We start from the raw sequence: 15,641 nt of genomic DNA on the forward strand, positions 1-15,641 counted from the left end.
AGCTGGTAAACAGCAGAGCAGGAGCCAGCCACACCACAGCACGTGGCACCTGGCGTGGAGAGGGCAGGCAGCTGTCCCGGCCTTCTCCTGCCCTCCCCCTCACCATCCTCCACTCCTGCCCCACCCTGGAGCTTCACAGGCTGCTACCATAAGCACCTCCGCTCCAGGGTGGTTCCCCACGTCTCCCAATGGCTGCAGCTTGAGGGACGAAGATTAGAAGTAGAGAAGGACTTCCCAACTCATGGGATGGTAGGCCAGGAGATAGGGAGTGAGGAAGAGTGGCGTGGACACTTTTGGGGACCTCCTTGTGCCAAGAGTCTGACAGTGTATATCTGTGCCTCTCATTATCCCCATGCATCTCGGTACACTTCTCAGCACAGAACAGGATGCTGGTCTGTTCTGGGGCTCTACCCCTTGGGCAGGCCATGCTCTCTGAAGCACTGCCCCACCTAGTACCCTCTGGCAGACAAGGAGGGCCAGCCAGAGGCAGAGGGACAGGGGCGCCAGGGGAGGCGGGGGACAGGGCTGGGGGGTGGGGCACTGGGGTCATGCTGTACTGCTCTACCCTTCCCAGCCTGATGGTTGGCTTTGCTTCCGCTTGGGATCCTCTCTCTGTGTCTCTCCCAGCCAGCCCCTCCCTGTCCATGGTTCTGCTTGCTGTGCCTCTCTGTCTTTTCTCCTCTTCCAGCCTATCTTTCTCTGTGACTCCGGGTCTCTCAGGGCCCTTTCTGACCTCCTAGTGGTGGGCACGGAGTGTAGGCGCACCGCGCCAGCCAGTCCTGCCACCCCCCGCCCCCCCCACCAGACACCACAGGTAGGGCCGCCTCTCCCAGCCAAGTCATTGTGCCACTGTGCAGGGCAAGGAGGAAGTGACAGGGGCTTTGGAAGACAGGGCCCTGGCCTCTGGGCCTCACCAAATCACATGCCTCCTGGACATTCTTGGGTCTCTACCCCTTCCCCATCCCAAGCATGGGTGTCTGGGATTCTTTCTCCCTAGGGCCAGAAGGTGCCATGGTCATCCTTTTGGGAAGTCCCCCCCTCATACCTAATCTTCCTCGCTCCTGCTCCAATCACGGCCCCTTTTCTGGAAGAATCAGTCCTTTCAAAGTGGGGCAGTGATTTTTTTCCTCCTCAAGTTCATTCTTACTATTCTTAGGCAAGGAAGAGGAATCAGACAATCATTTCACCCCCCATGTGCCCAAGTTCCCTTATCAGACTGGGGAATCTCTATGCAGGGGCAAGCAGCCTGGAGGGAGAGAGGGTGGTAGTGGTGGCTTGGAACTGGGGAGCAGTCACCAACTTGTTTTCCCTTCCTCCCCACCCCTTAAACCACAGAAACCACTTAAAGCTCGGTGTAAGCCTGCACTTCCAGGGAGGGCCTGGTGGTGTGAAGGTGGAAAGTATGTGGGGCTTGGGCAGCTGCATGCCACATACTGCCCCAGCCCCATCCTTCAAGGGCCACCCCCTCTAGGAAGCCTGATGCAATGATTAGGACAACTTTTCTTGGGTCCTTTCTAGGAGGTCCATGCCTGAGGAGATCTGAGCCACGGGAGTGACCCAGGGACGGGGCTGTACCTCCTCCTCCCTCAACCATTAACACAAGGGAGGCTCTGTAACATATGTAGCTCTCCCAGCCTCTACCCCTCCCCCTTCCTGTCACAAAGGCCACTGTGGGTGGAGGGAACAGTAGGAGTTTGACCCCAGCTCCTGGCCCTGAACTTGCCATAGTGACCCTGCCCATACCACTCACCTGTCACTTAGGCTTGGACGCAGCAAGGAGTGCTGACAGGCAGCAAGCTCTGATTTTTGGAGCAAAAGACTTGGATAAGAACACAGCCTACTATTTCTTAGTCTTCAGTGACCACATCAGTGCAAAGAGGACACTAGAAACTGTCCTGTGAACAGGTCTTGTGCAGGCCTTGTGAATAGCAGTGTGCACACGGGATGGGTTCCCAGGACCTCATCTGTCCTGGGGCACTACCTGGCCTTAGCTGGCCAGGAAGTTCCTCCAGGACTGGGACACTGTGGCCTCCATTGCATGGGGACAGCTCCCAGCTGTGAACTGAGTAAACTGCTCTTTGAATTCCTACCTGGGAGTAGCAGGGTGGGGTGGGGGATCCAGGGGAGCCAGGCCATTCCCAGGCAGGTTTCCTTAACCTCTCTGATCTAGCTGTCAGTAAAATGGGAATAATGGTACCAAGCTTCTGGAGCGATGGTGATGATTACTGGGATAATCCAAGTAAGGTATGGGACCGGGGTACAAAGTCCTGTGGTTGAAAAGGATGTTTTGGTTCATCCCTCCCTCTTTCCATTCCTATAGTCTTCCCTTCTCTTTATCTGACTCCCCTTTCTTATGCCGCTCCCTGCTTTCTTTTTCTCTACAACATATTACCAAATAACTTTTTTTTAACACATTTTAATTACTTATTTTGTAACTTCTCTGATCCCTGTGTCTGTTTTTTTTTTTTTTTTTTTTTTTTTTTTTTTTATTCATGAGAGACACACAGAGAGAAAGAGGCAGAGACACAGGCAGAGGGAGAAGCAGGCTCCCTGTGGGGAGCCCGACATGGGACTTGATCCTTGGACTCCAAGATCATGCCCTGGGCCAAAGGCAGGCGCCAAACCACTGAGCAACCCAGGCATCCCCCTGTGTCTGTTTTGATCACTGCCTGGCACCTCAGTGGGGCCTCCCTACCTTGTGTAGGGAATGCATGAATGAAAGTTAAATGACCTCTACATTTCTTTCCAGGGACTTTCGAATAGGCATGAGATCCAGTTACTCACCCCAGGTTGTGACGGGGGCAAGGGGGGATTTGGGCTGAAGTAGAAGGATAGTATTGAGGACAGGGCTAGAACCATGGGTGATTTCACAGACTGAAAAAATGGCAGCGCTGTCATCCTAGGCAAGGAGGAGACCCCTTCCAGACTGACCTGGTTGAGAGGTGGCAGCTGGCATTTAGGGATATTATAGTGAGGAGATTAAGAGCCCAGACTCTGGGGACTCCTGGGTGGCTCAGTGGTTGAGCATCTGCCTTGGCTCAGGTCATGACCCCGGGGTCCTGGCATTGAGTCCTGCATCTGGCTCCCCACAGGGAGCACAGGGAGCCTGCTTCTCCCTCTGTCTGTGTCTCTGTCTCTCTCTCAAGTCAATAAATAAAATCTAAAAAAAAGAAGCCCAGACTCTGGAGCTAGACCCTCTGGGTTCGAATCTTAGCATCACTCCTCACTATAGGAATGAAATGCAACATCACATTGGATAACAATAGTACTTAGCCCTCCTGGGAGTTGCTGGGAAGAAGAAGTTGACAAATTGCTGGGCGCTAATCCTTGTAGTTGTCAGCACTTATTATTGTTTGGTCAATGCTACCACCTGGTGGACACCTGGAGCAAGGTTGCCCTGGCCCTGGGCTGGGGTGGCTGGTGGGGGTACCCAATCAGGGGAGGGAGAAGGCATCCCAGCCATCTGAACAGGGAAGTAAGTGTATGTTGTGTTACATTACACCTGTTGGGGTTTATCAGGATCCAGCAGGCTCATCCCTGGTTCAGGGCACCATGGAAACTAAGAAAGGGCCCAAGCGAGAGGGGGAAAGAAGTTGGGCTGGCCCACGCAGGGCTTTCCTCCTCCTCTCTCCCCCTACTCCGTCCTTCCCTCACTCCCTCCCTCCGTCCTTCCCTCTCTCTCTCTCTCCTTCCGTTCTCTAAGCCTGGTCTGAGCCAACAGGAACCAACTCTGAAGAAGGTGGAGAGGGAGAGAGAAGAAGATCACTACTGACATCAGGGACCTTCAGGTAGGAGGTGAACGCATCCTGACGTACATTTATCCATCTCCTTTGCCACCCTCCTCCTCCTCACTGGGGCAGCCTTTTTCAGGCATTGATGAGAACAACTCTCACACTCAGGACGTCTCCCACCTCAATCCCTGGGACATTTTATCTCTATCATTTGGTCTTCAAATGCTGCTCTGAGTATTGGCTGCAGCTTCACCCATGAGAGTAGCACAGAGAGGACACCCAACTCAGCATCGTGAGCTGACATCTCCTGACTCACTTTCAAGACACAGACATTTCATCTGTCCTCAGGAGAGATGTGGGTACAAGTGGGGAGGTGGATGAGCAGGGGACTGCTGATTTTCACTGTGAAGCCCCAAGGACATCCCCCCACCCCCATCCCCGGAGGGAGGTGGAAGTTGGTTTCAGTCACTGAGCTTTTTCTGGAGTGACTCAGTGATTAGAGAGCTCCCTGAAGGGTTGGAGGCCCTTTGAGACCAAGCCCTAGGACCTACCTACCCCCGACCTATTTTTTTAAAAAGATTTATTTATTTATTTATTCATGATAGACAGAGAGAGAGAGAGAGAGAGAGAGAGAGGCAGAGACACAGGAGGAGGGAGAAGCAGGCTCCATGGCCGGGAGCCGACGTGGGACTCGATCCGGGTCTCCAGAACCCCCGACCTATTAAAGGAGCTTCAGCAGCTCTTGGGGATGGGGTACAGGCTTGCTGGTGCCGAGTGTTCTAATGCCCGTGCGAGTCTGAGAACCAGCGCTAGAGAGCCGCTCCCATGCAGCAGGTACCAGGGATGAGCGGCTTCCATCCCTGGTGTAGTCAGGCCAGTGGGCAGAAAGTGGGCTGCAGATCTGGGTGTGGGGCGCCCACAAGAGGAGCCAGCCTGCCCAGGAGAGACGTTTTATTAGCAAAAATAAATACGGGCCGGGCAGCTGAAAGGAAGGGACCCAACTCCCGGAGGAGCCCTCCTGGGGGCAGAGCCGGCGTCCGTCTCCAGGCTCCGGGCTGAGACAGCGGCCGCCTGCGCGCCCCGGACCTAGGCGCCGCCCCCGCCCCCGCCCCCGCCCCCGCCCCCCAGGGCCGGCAGCAGGGCCGCCAGGGGCGTCTCGCACTCCCCCAGCAGCACGTCCCTGCGGAGGCCCGCGCCCCGGTGCAGCACCTTGGCCCGCAGGCTGCGGGAGGCCAGGTCGGGCGGGCCCAGCCCGTCGAAGAAGAAGTCTTCGTTGAAGATGGGGTTGGCGCTGCAGCCGACCACGCGGCTCCGCTGGCCCCGGGGCCTGCCTCGCGGCCGCAGCCGCAGCACCACGCAGCAGCCGCCGCCGCCGCCGCCGGGCCCGGCCCGCGACCTGGGCAGGCCCTCGGCGCTCACCAGGCGCAGGCGCAGCCGCCCGGGCCCGGCCTGGTACTCGGCCGAGAGCCGCAGCTGCCCGCCGCGGGGCCCCAGGCGCAGCACGTTGTCCTTGGCGGGCCGCAGCGGGCCGCACAGGACGTCGGGGTGGAAGAGCGGCGGCCCGCCCGGGGAGCGCGGCTGCCACGGCTCGGGCGACGGGGCGCGGCAGAGGCGCAGGTCCGGGGCGGACACGTGCAGCCGCGGGAGCGCGGCGTTGGCGGCGGCGGGGGCGGGGCGCGGCGGCGGCGGGTGGAACAGCGACTCGCGCCGGCGCGTGTGCGGGCTCTCGGGCAGGAAGGGGCAGCCCTCGCGGCCCGCCAGGTGCGGCAGCGAGCAGGCCGCGGGGAGGCTGCGCCCGGCCGGGGGCTCGGCACCGCCGGCGTCCGGGAGCCGGGGCGGGATGCAGAACCGCGGGATGCGGTCGGGGGTGAGGACGTTGGGACAGGCGCGGGCGGGCGGCGCCGGGGCTCGGCGCGCAGGGAGCAGGCTGCACGGCGCCCATCGCGGCGCGGGAGGCCCCGGCGGCCCCGGCCTGTAGCCGGCCTTCTCCAAGAGCCACATGCGGCGGGGCGGCGGGGCGGCGGGGCGGCGGGGCGGGGCTGCGAGTGCCGGACCGAGAGGGCGCAGGTTCAGCGTTCCTGGGGAGGCCTGCGGAGCACACGAGAGGCCGGGGAGGTGGGCGGGCGCTGGCCCTCCGCGGTGCACGCGCCCCCAACAGAGGGGGAAAAACGGGGGGTCTGCGGAGAAACGGAGGGGGGCACGGGACAGGCACGTTTTCAGGTGCAGGCCGAAGACACCCGAGATCTCAGACCCTGCCATCAGTGCCAAAGATGCCCACTCACTAAAGAGTGAGAAGGCCCAACACACCCCCTGGAACTCTAGGCCACTATTAGGAGAATGGAGGAACATTCTCGAATTATCAAAAGATCTGTAGGTCACAAACAGTGACTGAGAGCCCCACCCCTGCTGCTACATCCCGCTCCCCTGAAGAGACCGGGAGACCCTCAGGAGGCTCATCTTCTCCTCCCTCCCCCATCTCCAACTCAGACTCTCTCCCAAGGTCCCGCGGGTGCCCCTGGGCCTGTCTTCCCCGCAGCCACAGCGGCAGCCTAGAGCAAGCCTCTGCAGACCGAGCCATCCTTTGGCCCTTGCCCCGCCTGTCCGCTCCCACTCCTCCCTCTCCTTTCTGAGCAGCTCCAGGCCAGAAGCACACTCGCTGCACACCTGGCTGAGGTCCTGCGAGCACCCAGGGCCAGTCCAAGGAGACGCACCTCTCGGGGGTCAGAGACTACCCTCCAGCTCAAACCCCGGTTGGCCTGCCCCAGCCTCCCGCCCTGCCGCCGCTTGCGGAGTCCGCAGGGCGGACAGGACAGGCCGTTGGGCCGCCACTCCCTCTCTCCACTCCTCTCCCTGGGAAACCACTGAGCACAAAGGCGGCATTGATTCTCGGCCACCCCCAGGGCCGGCTCCTGGAGGCTCCGCAGCCGCCGCCGCCGCCGCACCCCGGCGCCCCACCCGCGGGGCCGCAACCTTATGCCAGCGGGCCTGGGAGTCCGAGCCCACGACGGGCGGATCGAATGGACTCCCGGAGCGCAGGCCTCACCTGTGCTTCACCGCCTCCCGGAGGCCGCGAGTGTTCCGGAGCCCACAGGGGAGCAGCTTCCTTTCCAGCTTGCTCCCCCAGCCCAGTCCTTCTGGGAGGAGCTGGCAGGGGCCTCCCGTGCCTAGTATGACCTCTTTTCCTGGATAAACAGAGCTCTGTCTCCAGCTCATCAGCCTGGCCTTCTTAACTCCTTCCTCCAGGTTTCTAGCAGCAAGCTAGCCCTAGGTCCTGGCCTCCTGGGAGGGCTACAACGGAAGAAGGAGGATGTCATCAGTGGGCAGTGGCCTCCACCCCTCTGTGCTGTTCTGGTCCCACCCTAGCCATGGTCACACAGCCTGCATATTCTACAAAGCCCTCCTTGCTGGACTCCTGCTTTGGCCCCCCATCGCCTTGTTCTGGAGACATCCCAATGCACCTGAGTGGCTCAGTCTGTTAAACGCCTGCCTTCAGCTCAGGTCATGATCCCAGGGTCCTGGGATGGAGCCCCACATCTGTCTCCCTGCTCAGCAGGGAGTGTGCTTCTCCCTCTCCCTCTGCTGCTCCTCTTGTTTGTTCTCTCTCACTCGCTCACTCTCTCAAATAAATAAAATCTTTTAAAAAAAATAGGGGATCCCTGGGTGGCGCAGCGGTTTAGCGCCTGCCTTTGGCCCAGGGCATGATCCTGGAGACCCAGGATCGAATCCCATATCGGGCTCCCGGTGCATGGAGCCTGCTTCTCCCTCTGCCTGTGTCTCTGCCTCTTTCTCTCTCTCGGTGACTATAATAAATAAATAAATAAATAAATAAATAAATAAATAAATAAATAAAAATAAAATAGCTCTTCGACAGAGTGACTTGCAGTGACTAGTTCTCTGAACTACACTGGCCCAAAGAAAAGTGACCAGGATCCAGATTTCTGGACATAGAGATGCTGCAAACAGAGCTGTTCTTTTTTTTTTTTTTTTTTTTTTTCTTAAACAGAGCTGTTCTATCAGTGGGTCAAGCACAAGCCTGCCTGTGCTCCCTGTCTTTGGCAGAAGGGTATTAAACTATAAACGGGGAGGGGGCCTCTCCTCCTCTTCCCTGCAGGCAGATCCTAGGAGGCACAGGCCACCACTTGCAAGACAAGAGCCTCAACAGTACCCACCACCCCTCAGTCTCTCAAAGCACCCGGCTCATTCCCCGCTTAGGATCTTTGCAGAAACTGTTTCCTCTCCTGGGACAACTCCCCTCTTTCATCCTTCAGATCTGGAGGCCTCACTGATAGCCTCCCATCTAAATTAGGGGCTTCTGTTGTATGCTGTCACAGCACACCATACTTTTCTGGCCTTGGTCACAGGTTTTCTTTATTTTCCTCTCTGATTTTTGTATGTGACTATTTACTTAATGTCTTACTAGACTGTAAGCATCATAAGGACAGTGCTTGGCACAGGCAGGTGCTCAGTCTGGATTTGTTAAATGAATTAATGACATTAAGCAGAATCATACTTGGATCAATTTATTCATCCATCCACTGTGCTAGGTACTAGGGATACATAGAATGGGGAGCTGGCTGAGAGGAGAGACAGACAATAAGCGTGCAAACAACAGCAACAAGATGCAAGAAACAAGATGGTTATTTCAATATCTGATACTTGAAAGGGCAAATGTTTCTTTTGTGGAGATCCCTGGTGACCTGCAGTCCTCTGATCCTGTGGCTCCTGACTCAGCTCAGCCCGGGTGTCCTTTCTGGGGATGATGGTCTGTGTGGAGTGCTACAGCCGAGAACTCATGGCTTTGGCATCAGTCGGAGGGGTTGAGGATCTCGGGTCTGTGATTTACTAGCTTGTGTGATCTCTGGAACAGAAATTAATCTCTCAGGGGTTCACCTTTCTTATCTGGAAGAGGGACATATCTAACTCTCAGAATTGGTATGAGGCTTAAGTGAGATAACATGGGCAACAGTTCAGCTCACTTCCGCTAAACAGAAACCTCAACTCAGTTTGATTTGACAAGACATTTTTGGCTTCTATAATAAGAAGTCCAGAGATAGGGTATGATTCAGCGGAGTTTGATTCCATGGCTTTCTTCATTCATTCAGTTACTAACTACCTGCTATGTGCCAAGCATGTGCTGGACTCGAGGACATAGCAATGAGAAAACATACATCGCCAAGCCAGGTGAAGTGGATACTTTAGCAAAGGGAGAAAGATAATAGACAAGAAAAAAAAGAAAGAAAAAAGAAAGAAAGAAAGAAAAAAAGAAAGAAAGAAAGAAAAGCACGGTTTGTGAGAAGGAAATCAGTGTTGGGAAGAAAATAAAGCAGGGGAGGATCAGAGAGGAGCACTCAATTTTAAATGGGGTGGTCAGGGATGGCCATCTTGAGAAGGGAATATTTCAGGAAGGACATGGAGAGAGGAAGATTTTCTGAGGCAAAAGCATTCCAGGCAGAAGGACTCCTCAGTGAGAGGCACTCAGGCAGAAGCATGCCTGGAGTGTTCAAGGAGGCAAAGTGGCCAGCATAGCTAGAACAGAATGAGTGAGGAGGAGATGGAGTCAGAGGGATAATAGGGCCAGATGCTGTTGGGGCTTGTAGCCACTGTGACAATTTTAGCTTTTACTTGAGCTGAGGAGTGCCATGACTTGTCATGTATTAAAAGAGTTGCTCTGGTCACTATGTTAAGAACAATGAAGGGGCCAAGGGCATAATTAGAGAAACCAGAGAGGAAACTATTGAAGTAATCTTTGTACAAAATGATTGGGGCCAGATCAGGGTTGTAGTAGTCAGTTTCTAGATCTGTTCTGAGGATTAAGTCAATAAATGGATCCATCCATCCTCATCAAGAGGGAAAGAACGATCCAAGGTTTTTGGCCCAAGCAACTGGAAGAATGGAGTTACCGTGTGCTGAGAAGAGGAATGATTAGGAGCTCAGTTTTGTATCTGTGCCGTTTGAGATGCCTGCCAGACATCTAAATGGAGATACTGAGTAAGTGGTTGCATATATGAACCTGGACCTCAGAGGAGAGGTCCAGACTGGACCAAGTGTGGGTACCTAGAGACAAGAGAAATGAAGATGGAATTGAAAGCCATGAGACTTGAAGTGTAGGTAGAAAAGAGTAAGTATCCTGGGCCTGGGCATGCCAACATTTAGAGGGGAGAAGAGGAGAACCAGCTGTGCCAGATGCTGTGGCAAGATCCGGTAAGCTGAGGACTGAGAATTGATCATTGGATTTAGCAATGCACAGTCTTTGGGGACTTTTCAAAGAGCAGTTTTGACACAGTGGTGGGAACAGAAGCCTGGTTGAAGTGGGCTGCAGAAAGAAGGTTAGGGGGAAGAGAGAACAAAAAACAAAACCAAAACCAAAAATCTCCCTTGAAGAATGTGCTGAAAGAGCAGGGGGAGGTGGGGTAGTGGCCAGGGTGGGAAGTGGAATCAAAAGAGAATTCTAATTCATTTGAGAGAAAGAGAGAGAGAGAACATGAGCAGGGGGGAAGGTCAGAGGCAGAGGGAGAAGCAGACTCCCCACTGAGCAGAGACCCCAATGGATGCAGGGTTCAATCCTAGGACCCAGGGATCATGACCTGGGCTAAAGGCAGACGCTTAACCAACTGAGCCACCCAGACCCCCCAAGAGAGAAATTTGTATTTTATTTTAATTTTTTAATTTATTTTTTAAAAGATTTTATTTATTTATTCATGGCAGACACACAGAGAGAGAGGCAGAGACACAGGCAGAGGGAGAAGCAGGCTCCCTGCAAGGAGCCGGATGTGGGACTCCATCGAAGGTGGTGCTAAACCGCTGGGCCACCGGGGCTGCACCCAAGAGAGAAATTTTTAAATGACAGAGATAGGGCAGCCCGGGTAGGCATGAAGAAATAGGTTTTGATCATGAGAAATCAATCTGAGGGTTGTCCTTCGCCTGCTGTGTGGACAGTTCACCCAGTTACTGAAGAGAAGGGAGAAGGTGGAGGAGTGGGTGGTGGGAACTTGTTCCCTCTGAATGCTTCTGGAACAGGCTGCAAGGTCACCAGCTGAGAGTGATGATGGATGGAGGAGGAGGCGACACTGGGGTTTGAGTAGAGAGGACCAGGAAAGGAACAGTCACCCAGGAGGACAGGGGAGTGAATGCTCTAGGGAAATGCAAGGTGGACTGCTGGCAGTATCGCAGGCAGTATTGCAGGCTTGCCTTTAGGACAGCAGCCATGACTTTATGCAGAGACCGAATGGCATAGTTGGGAGATTTTTTTCCAGCTGTGCTCAGTGGTACAGATGCAGGGGGAAAATGGGCAGAGATTTGGTTTAGGATTATGCTCAATCATTGACAGTTCACTTTCTGGCTCCTTCTCTCCTTCCATTTCCTTCTCTTCATGGATAAAATCAAGGGCACATACAAGAGTGCACATGACCTGGGTGGTACATCAGTGGGACCTGAGAATGATTACAGATAATCCAGAACCTGGCTGCATCAGTCAGGGATCTGGTGAGGAAAATAGCACCTGCTGGGCAGTTCAACAGAGGGAGTTTAACACAGGGAACTTGTTATAAGGGTGTTGCAAGAGCTAAAAAGGCAGATAGGTTGGTGAGGACCATCTAGCAGGACCTGGAACTGGGGAGACACAGCCACTACTTGAATTGCCTTTCAAAGGAGAGACGGGGAGAACTACCCTTCTTGCTACTTCCCACCTTCTGATCTGCCACTAGAGCCTCTCGAAGATGGGTGACAGAGGAGCCTGGGAAATATAGGCTGTAGGTGCTAGCCCTGTGCAATCTAAGGCAGAGTAGGGGAGGAGTGGCGATCTGAAAGCCAACAAGCAAATGAATGGCACACTGAGTAGCCAAAAGCTGTCTTTTTTTAAAAAAGATTTTATTTATTTATTTATTTATTTATTCATTCATTCATTCATTCATTCATAAGAGACACAGAGAAAGAGAGAGAGGTAGAGACATAGGCAGAGGGAGAAGTAGGCTCCATGCAGGGAGCCCGACTTGGGACTCGATCCCGGGACCAGGATCACACCCTGAGCCAAGGGCAGACGCTCAACTGCTGAGCCACCCAGGCGTCCCACCAAAAGCTGACTTAATGAGAATAGTAAGATATCAGACCTGGGAGGAACTTAGAGGTTACCTCACCTATCCTTTCGTGTTTATAGAGCAGGAACAGACCCAGAAAGAAATGATGTGCTAAAACAGTAGCAGAGTTGAAGCTAGGAGCCAGATCTTCTAGCTCAAAGAACATCGTTGTTTTATTGAACTGTAGAGGTCTTTGGGCGCAGATCCAAGGGGTCAAACCCTAGAGGATTTGAGCAGAACTGTTCCCTTGAATGAGGCCCAGAGTGCTGTCTCCTCACCTCTTCCAGCTCCATCACTGCCACTCCTGGAGAACATCACACATGACGCCCCAATCTCTTTTTCCCTGCTGGTGCCATTGTAGAGGGACACCTGGAGGACTGGGCATAACAGAACTCATCTGGGTTCAAGCCTGATGAAAAGGCAGGCAGGGGACAGGACTTTCCTCCAATTGGCAGGCAACTGCTACAAGACTCCCTGGGCTTTTGGGTCTCGCTAAGCTATCTGTCCCATGGCCTGAGCAGTGGCCTCACGTAGCATAGTTTGCTACCAATGCTCACCATGGGTGCTGGCAGATGATGGAGTTGGTGATCTATTGTGTCTTACAGCTCTGGCTCCTTATCTAAGGCCTTTGATGAATGACTTAGCTTTGCAGTTCCAGGAAGGCCTTAGGGGCCCTTTCTTTAAGAGCTGGTATGAGCCACCAATGTTTCCTGCCTTCTTGAACTGGTTGTTCTTTTTTTTTTTTTTTTTTTTTAAGAGCTCTCTTTTTATTTTATTTAAAGACTTTGTTTATTTATCCATGAGAGACAGAGAGAGAGGCAGAGACACAGGCAGAGGGAGAAGCAGGCTCCATGCAGGGAGCCTGTCATGGGACTCGATCCCGGGTCTCCAGGATCAGGCCCTAGGCTGAAGGCAGCGCTAAACCGCTGAGCCACCCAAACTGGTTGTTCTTAATTGCCTTATTCACTCTTTGGCTCTCTTGGCACTTGACTAGGCACCTGGAGAAAACATGTCCTCTGCTTTAAGCAGAATAAGCTGCCACAAGTGTCTGGATGGCCAGTTGGATGCCACTCCATCTGCCTTTGTAGTAGTTGCATTCCAGATGATTTTTTTTAAGTGTGGAGGCAGCAACTCTCCCTGTTTCTGCCCAGAAAGCTGTAATACTTGACCTCCTGGAGAGAAGCATTTATCAAAGCCCTAGAGCCTAGAGAAGTGTTCCAGGAGCTGAGAACCTTACTTCCCTTACCAATATCCCTGCCTGCCCTCTGGCCTTACCCAGTCAAGCCTGACACCCCCAGCCCTGCTATGGGGTCTTGCCAGAGAGCTTCCTACCACAGTAGATTTCCACCTGTGCCTGTTTCTGTTAGAAGCGCCAGGATGGGAGCCTCATATGCTGGAACCTCAGCTTAGGCCTGAACTTGAATTCTTCACTTCCCAGGATAAGGGAAGTAGACTCTTCTTTCCTCTGCCCATCCTTCTCTCAACCTGAGACAGTGGTTGCCAGCTAGTCACCAAGCCCTTTTCCCTTTCTTCTGCAACATGTAGTTAGACCATATCTTCCAACCAACCTCCCTTTGTTGTTTAGGGAGGGGCCTCCTGACTGAGTTCTGGTCAATGGCAATACTTTGCGGCTTGGCCCCCAAACACCTCCCTTGTGATTCTCTCTTCTCTCATCTGGCAACTGGATGTCAACATTTGACTTTGGAAGTCATGTGTTAAAGATGGCAGAACTTTTGTCAGCCAGATTTTTGAATGACTCCTAAACACCAACAACTCGACATTATGTCCATTCTGTGTAAGGTATGGGTTACACTCCGGCGATATGAAGATTTACCTGTTTCAGTATTTGGCTTTACCACACATACTAATAAAATCCTTTGTGATATGCTCCCCTGGAGTTCTTATTCTTTGGTAAAACTTCTCGAGTCCTTGACCTCTTCCTGGGTATCGCCTGCCCCCACTTAGTCTTGATGGAATCCTGCCTATTCCTGAGGAAGCTGCTCAGTTTCCCACTTCTCTCCTCTGCAGGCTCAGAGAACATTCTGGCTTCTTCTGGATGACAATTGCCTCCTCCATTCTGTGTTCTCCTTCATGTCAGACCATTCTTCCTTAGAAATGTGTGCTGGCCATGTTCTCTTTTTCTACTTTACTGTCATTTCCTGGCCTGACTTATCAGCCATTGTCTGTAGTCTTGCCAGCTGGCTCATGCCTTCCCCTCACCCCGGGCCAGTATACTCTGGACTCCTATTTTCCACCAGCAGCTGGGCCTCCTACATGCCTCAGTCCACATGTACCTGGTCAGTGTATTCTACTGAACAGGGGCCTAAGCCAACTGTTGCCCGTCCCCCGGACTATTCTCCCCCCTGATGGCCTTGCCTCCAGAACAGTCTCTCCTGTCCTATCCTTGTCCTCTGGTGGCTTTTTGGTCCTTTGCCCCAACTTGAAGCCTTAGTGTGACTGAGAGATCTTTGATCCCTTCCGTGTTCCTCATTTTTTCCCCCTTCCCTGCCTTACACTCTGTATACTTCACTCCCAGTGTCAGTTTTTATACTGATGACTTACAAACCAAGTCGGCTGTTCATCGGTCTTGAGCTCCACATTACAAAGCCCAGGTTCCTGCTGGTGCTCACCATGTGGGAAAAGTACCACAGGTGCCTCAAGCTCGGTGGGTGGGAAATTGAGCTCATTTTCTATCCCTGCCTCAAAACTGGTCCTCTCTACTCCCAGGAATGCCACCTGTGATTCCTAAGCTGGAAACATGGAGTTATCCTGGATGACTCTTCACAAATCCACTATGTATAATTAGTGACAAAGTCCCACACAATTTTGTTTGTAATGTTTTCCAACTTCTCTTTCATCTTCAAAGCTTTGGCCCAGGTCAGGTCCTTCTTATCTCTATCTGGGGGCTGTGCAGGGATCTACTAACCAGTGTTCCCACCTACAGGCTTGCTCACCCTTCCTTTACTGCCACCAGAGTCATCTTTCTAAAAAATAAAACTTTATGGGATGCCTGCATGATTCAGTGGTTGAGCCTTCAGCTCAGGGTGTGATCCTGGGATCCTGGGATTGAGTTCTGCATTAGGCTACCTGGGAGCCTGCTTCTCCCTCTGCCTATGTCTCTGCCTCTCTCTCTCTCTGTGTCTCTCATGAATAAATAAATAAAATATTTAAAATAATAAATAAATAAATAATAATAAATAAATACATTTAAGAAATAAAGCTTTAATCACCCCCTCCATACGCACACACCAGGCTAAACCCTTTAAAGGCTTCCTCTTGCCTTCAAGACAAAGTTTAAGCTCCATCAGTAGGGTTTAGGAAAACTTCTGAGGTCTGCTCCAGCCCTGCCCACTTCTCCTTCCTTAAACTCTTATGCTACTCAAAACTTTGTTCTTCTCCAAAGTCACTTGACCTTTTAGTCCTCAGTTCCTTCACTCTTAACTGTTCCCTCTGCTTAAACAGTCCTCCCCTCCCTTCCCTGCCTGGTAAACAGCACCCAACTTTTGAGACTGGAAGCATTGCTTCCTCTAGATAATCTTCCTGCAATCTCTTTCATAGAGTGAAATTGAGCCCTCCTTCCTTTGTGTCTGCACTGCCCACCTAGTGGGAGCCAGGGTGGGGTGGAAGAGGAGCTGAAGGGGCCCTGTGCTACTGGCCTGCAATGGTGTGTTGCAGGACCAGGGGCCCTGTCCTCCCTCACTGTGTGCTTGGCACCTCCCCCAGGGCCTGGTGTCTGTGGGTGCTCAGGAAATCTCCTGGTGCTGAATGGGAAAGTGGGGGTGTGGGAGGTGTTGGCAGGATTCTAATTTCCCACCGCAGAAGGCTCTGAGCCTAAGAA

General features: G+C 53.1%; 1 protein-coding gene across 1 annotated transcript; it reads right to left on the minus strand.

Annotated features, from left to right (window-relative positions):
• Positions 1 to 2,584: 2,584 nt before the first annotated feature.
• Positions 2,585 to 5,732, minus strand: C2CD4D (C2 calcium dependent domain containing 4D). The gene is made up of 2 exons (XM_038562275.1): positions 4,941 to 5,732; positions 2,585 to 4,664 (listed from the first exon to the last, which is right to left on the minus strand). The coding sequence occupies exons 1-2, from the start codon at positions 5,730 to 5,732 to the stop codon at positions 4,464 to 4,466; spliced, it is 993 nt and encodes a 330-aa protein (XP_038418203.1). The 3' UTR covers positions 2,585 to 4,463.
• Between the last annotated feature and the right edge of the window lie 9,909 nt (positions 5,733 to 15,641).

Source organism: Canis lupus, chromosome 17 (genome assembly GCF_011100685.1).
Source record: "Canis lupus familiaris isolate Mischka breed German Shepherd chromosome 17, alternate assembly UU_Cfam_GSD_1.0, whole genome shotgun sequence".
In the NCBI taxonomy this organism is placed as follows: Eukaryota; Metazoa; Chordata; class Mammalia; order Carnivora; family Canidae; genus Canis; species Canis lupus.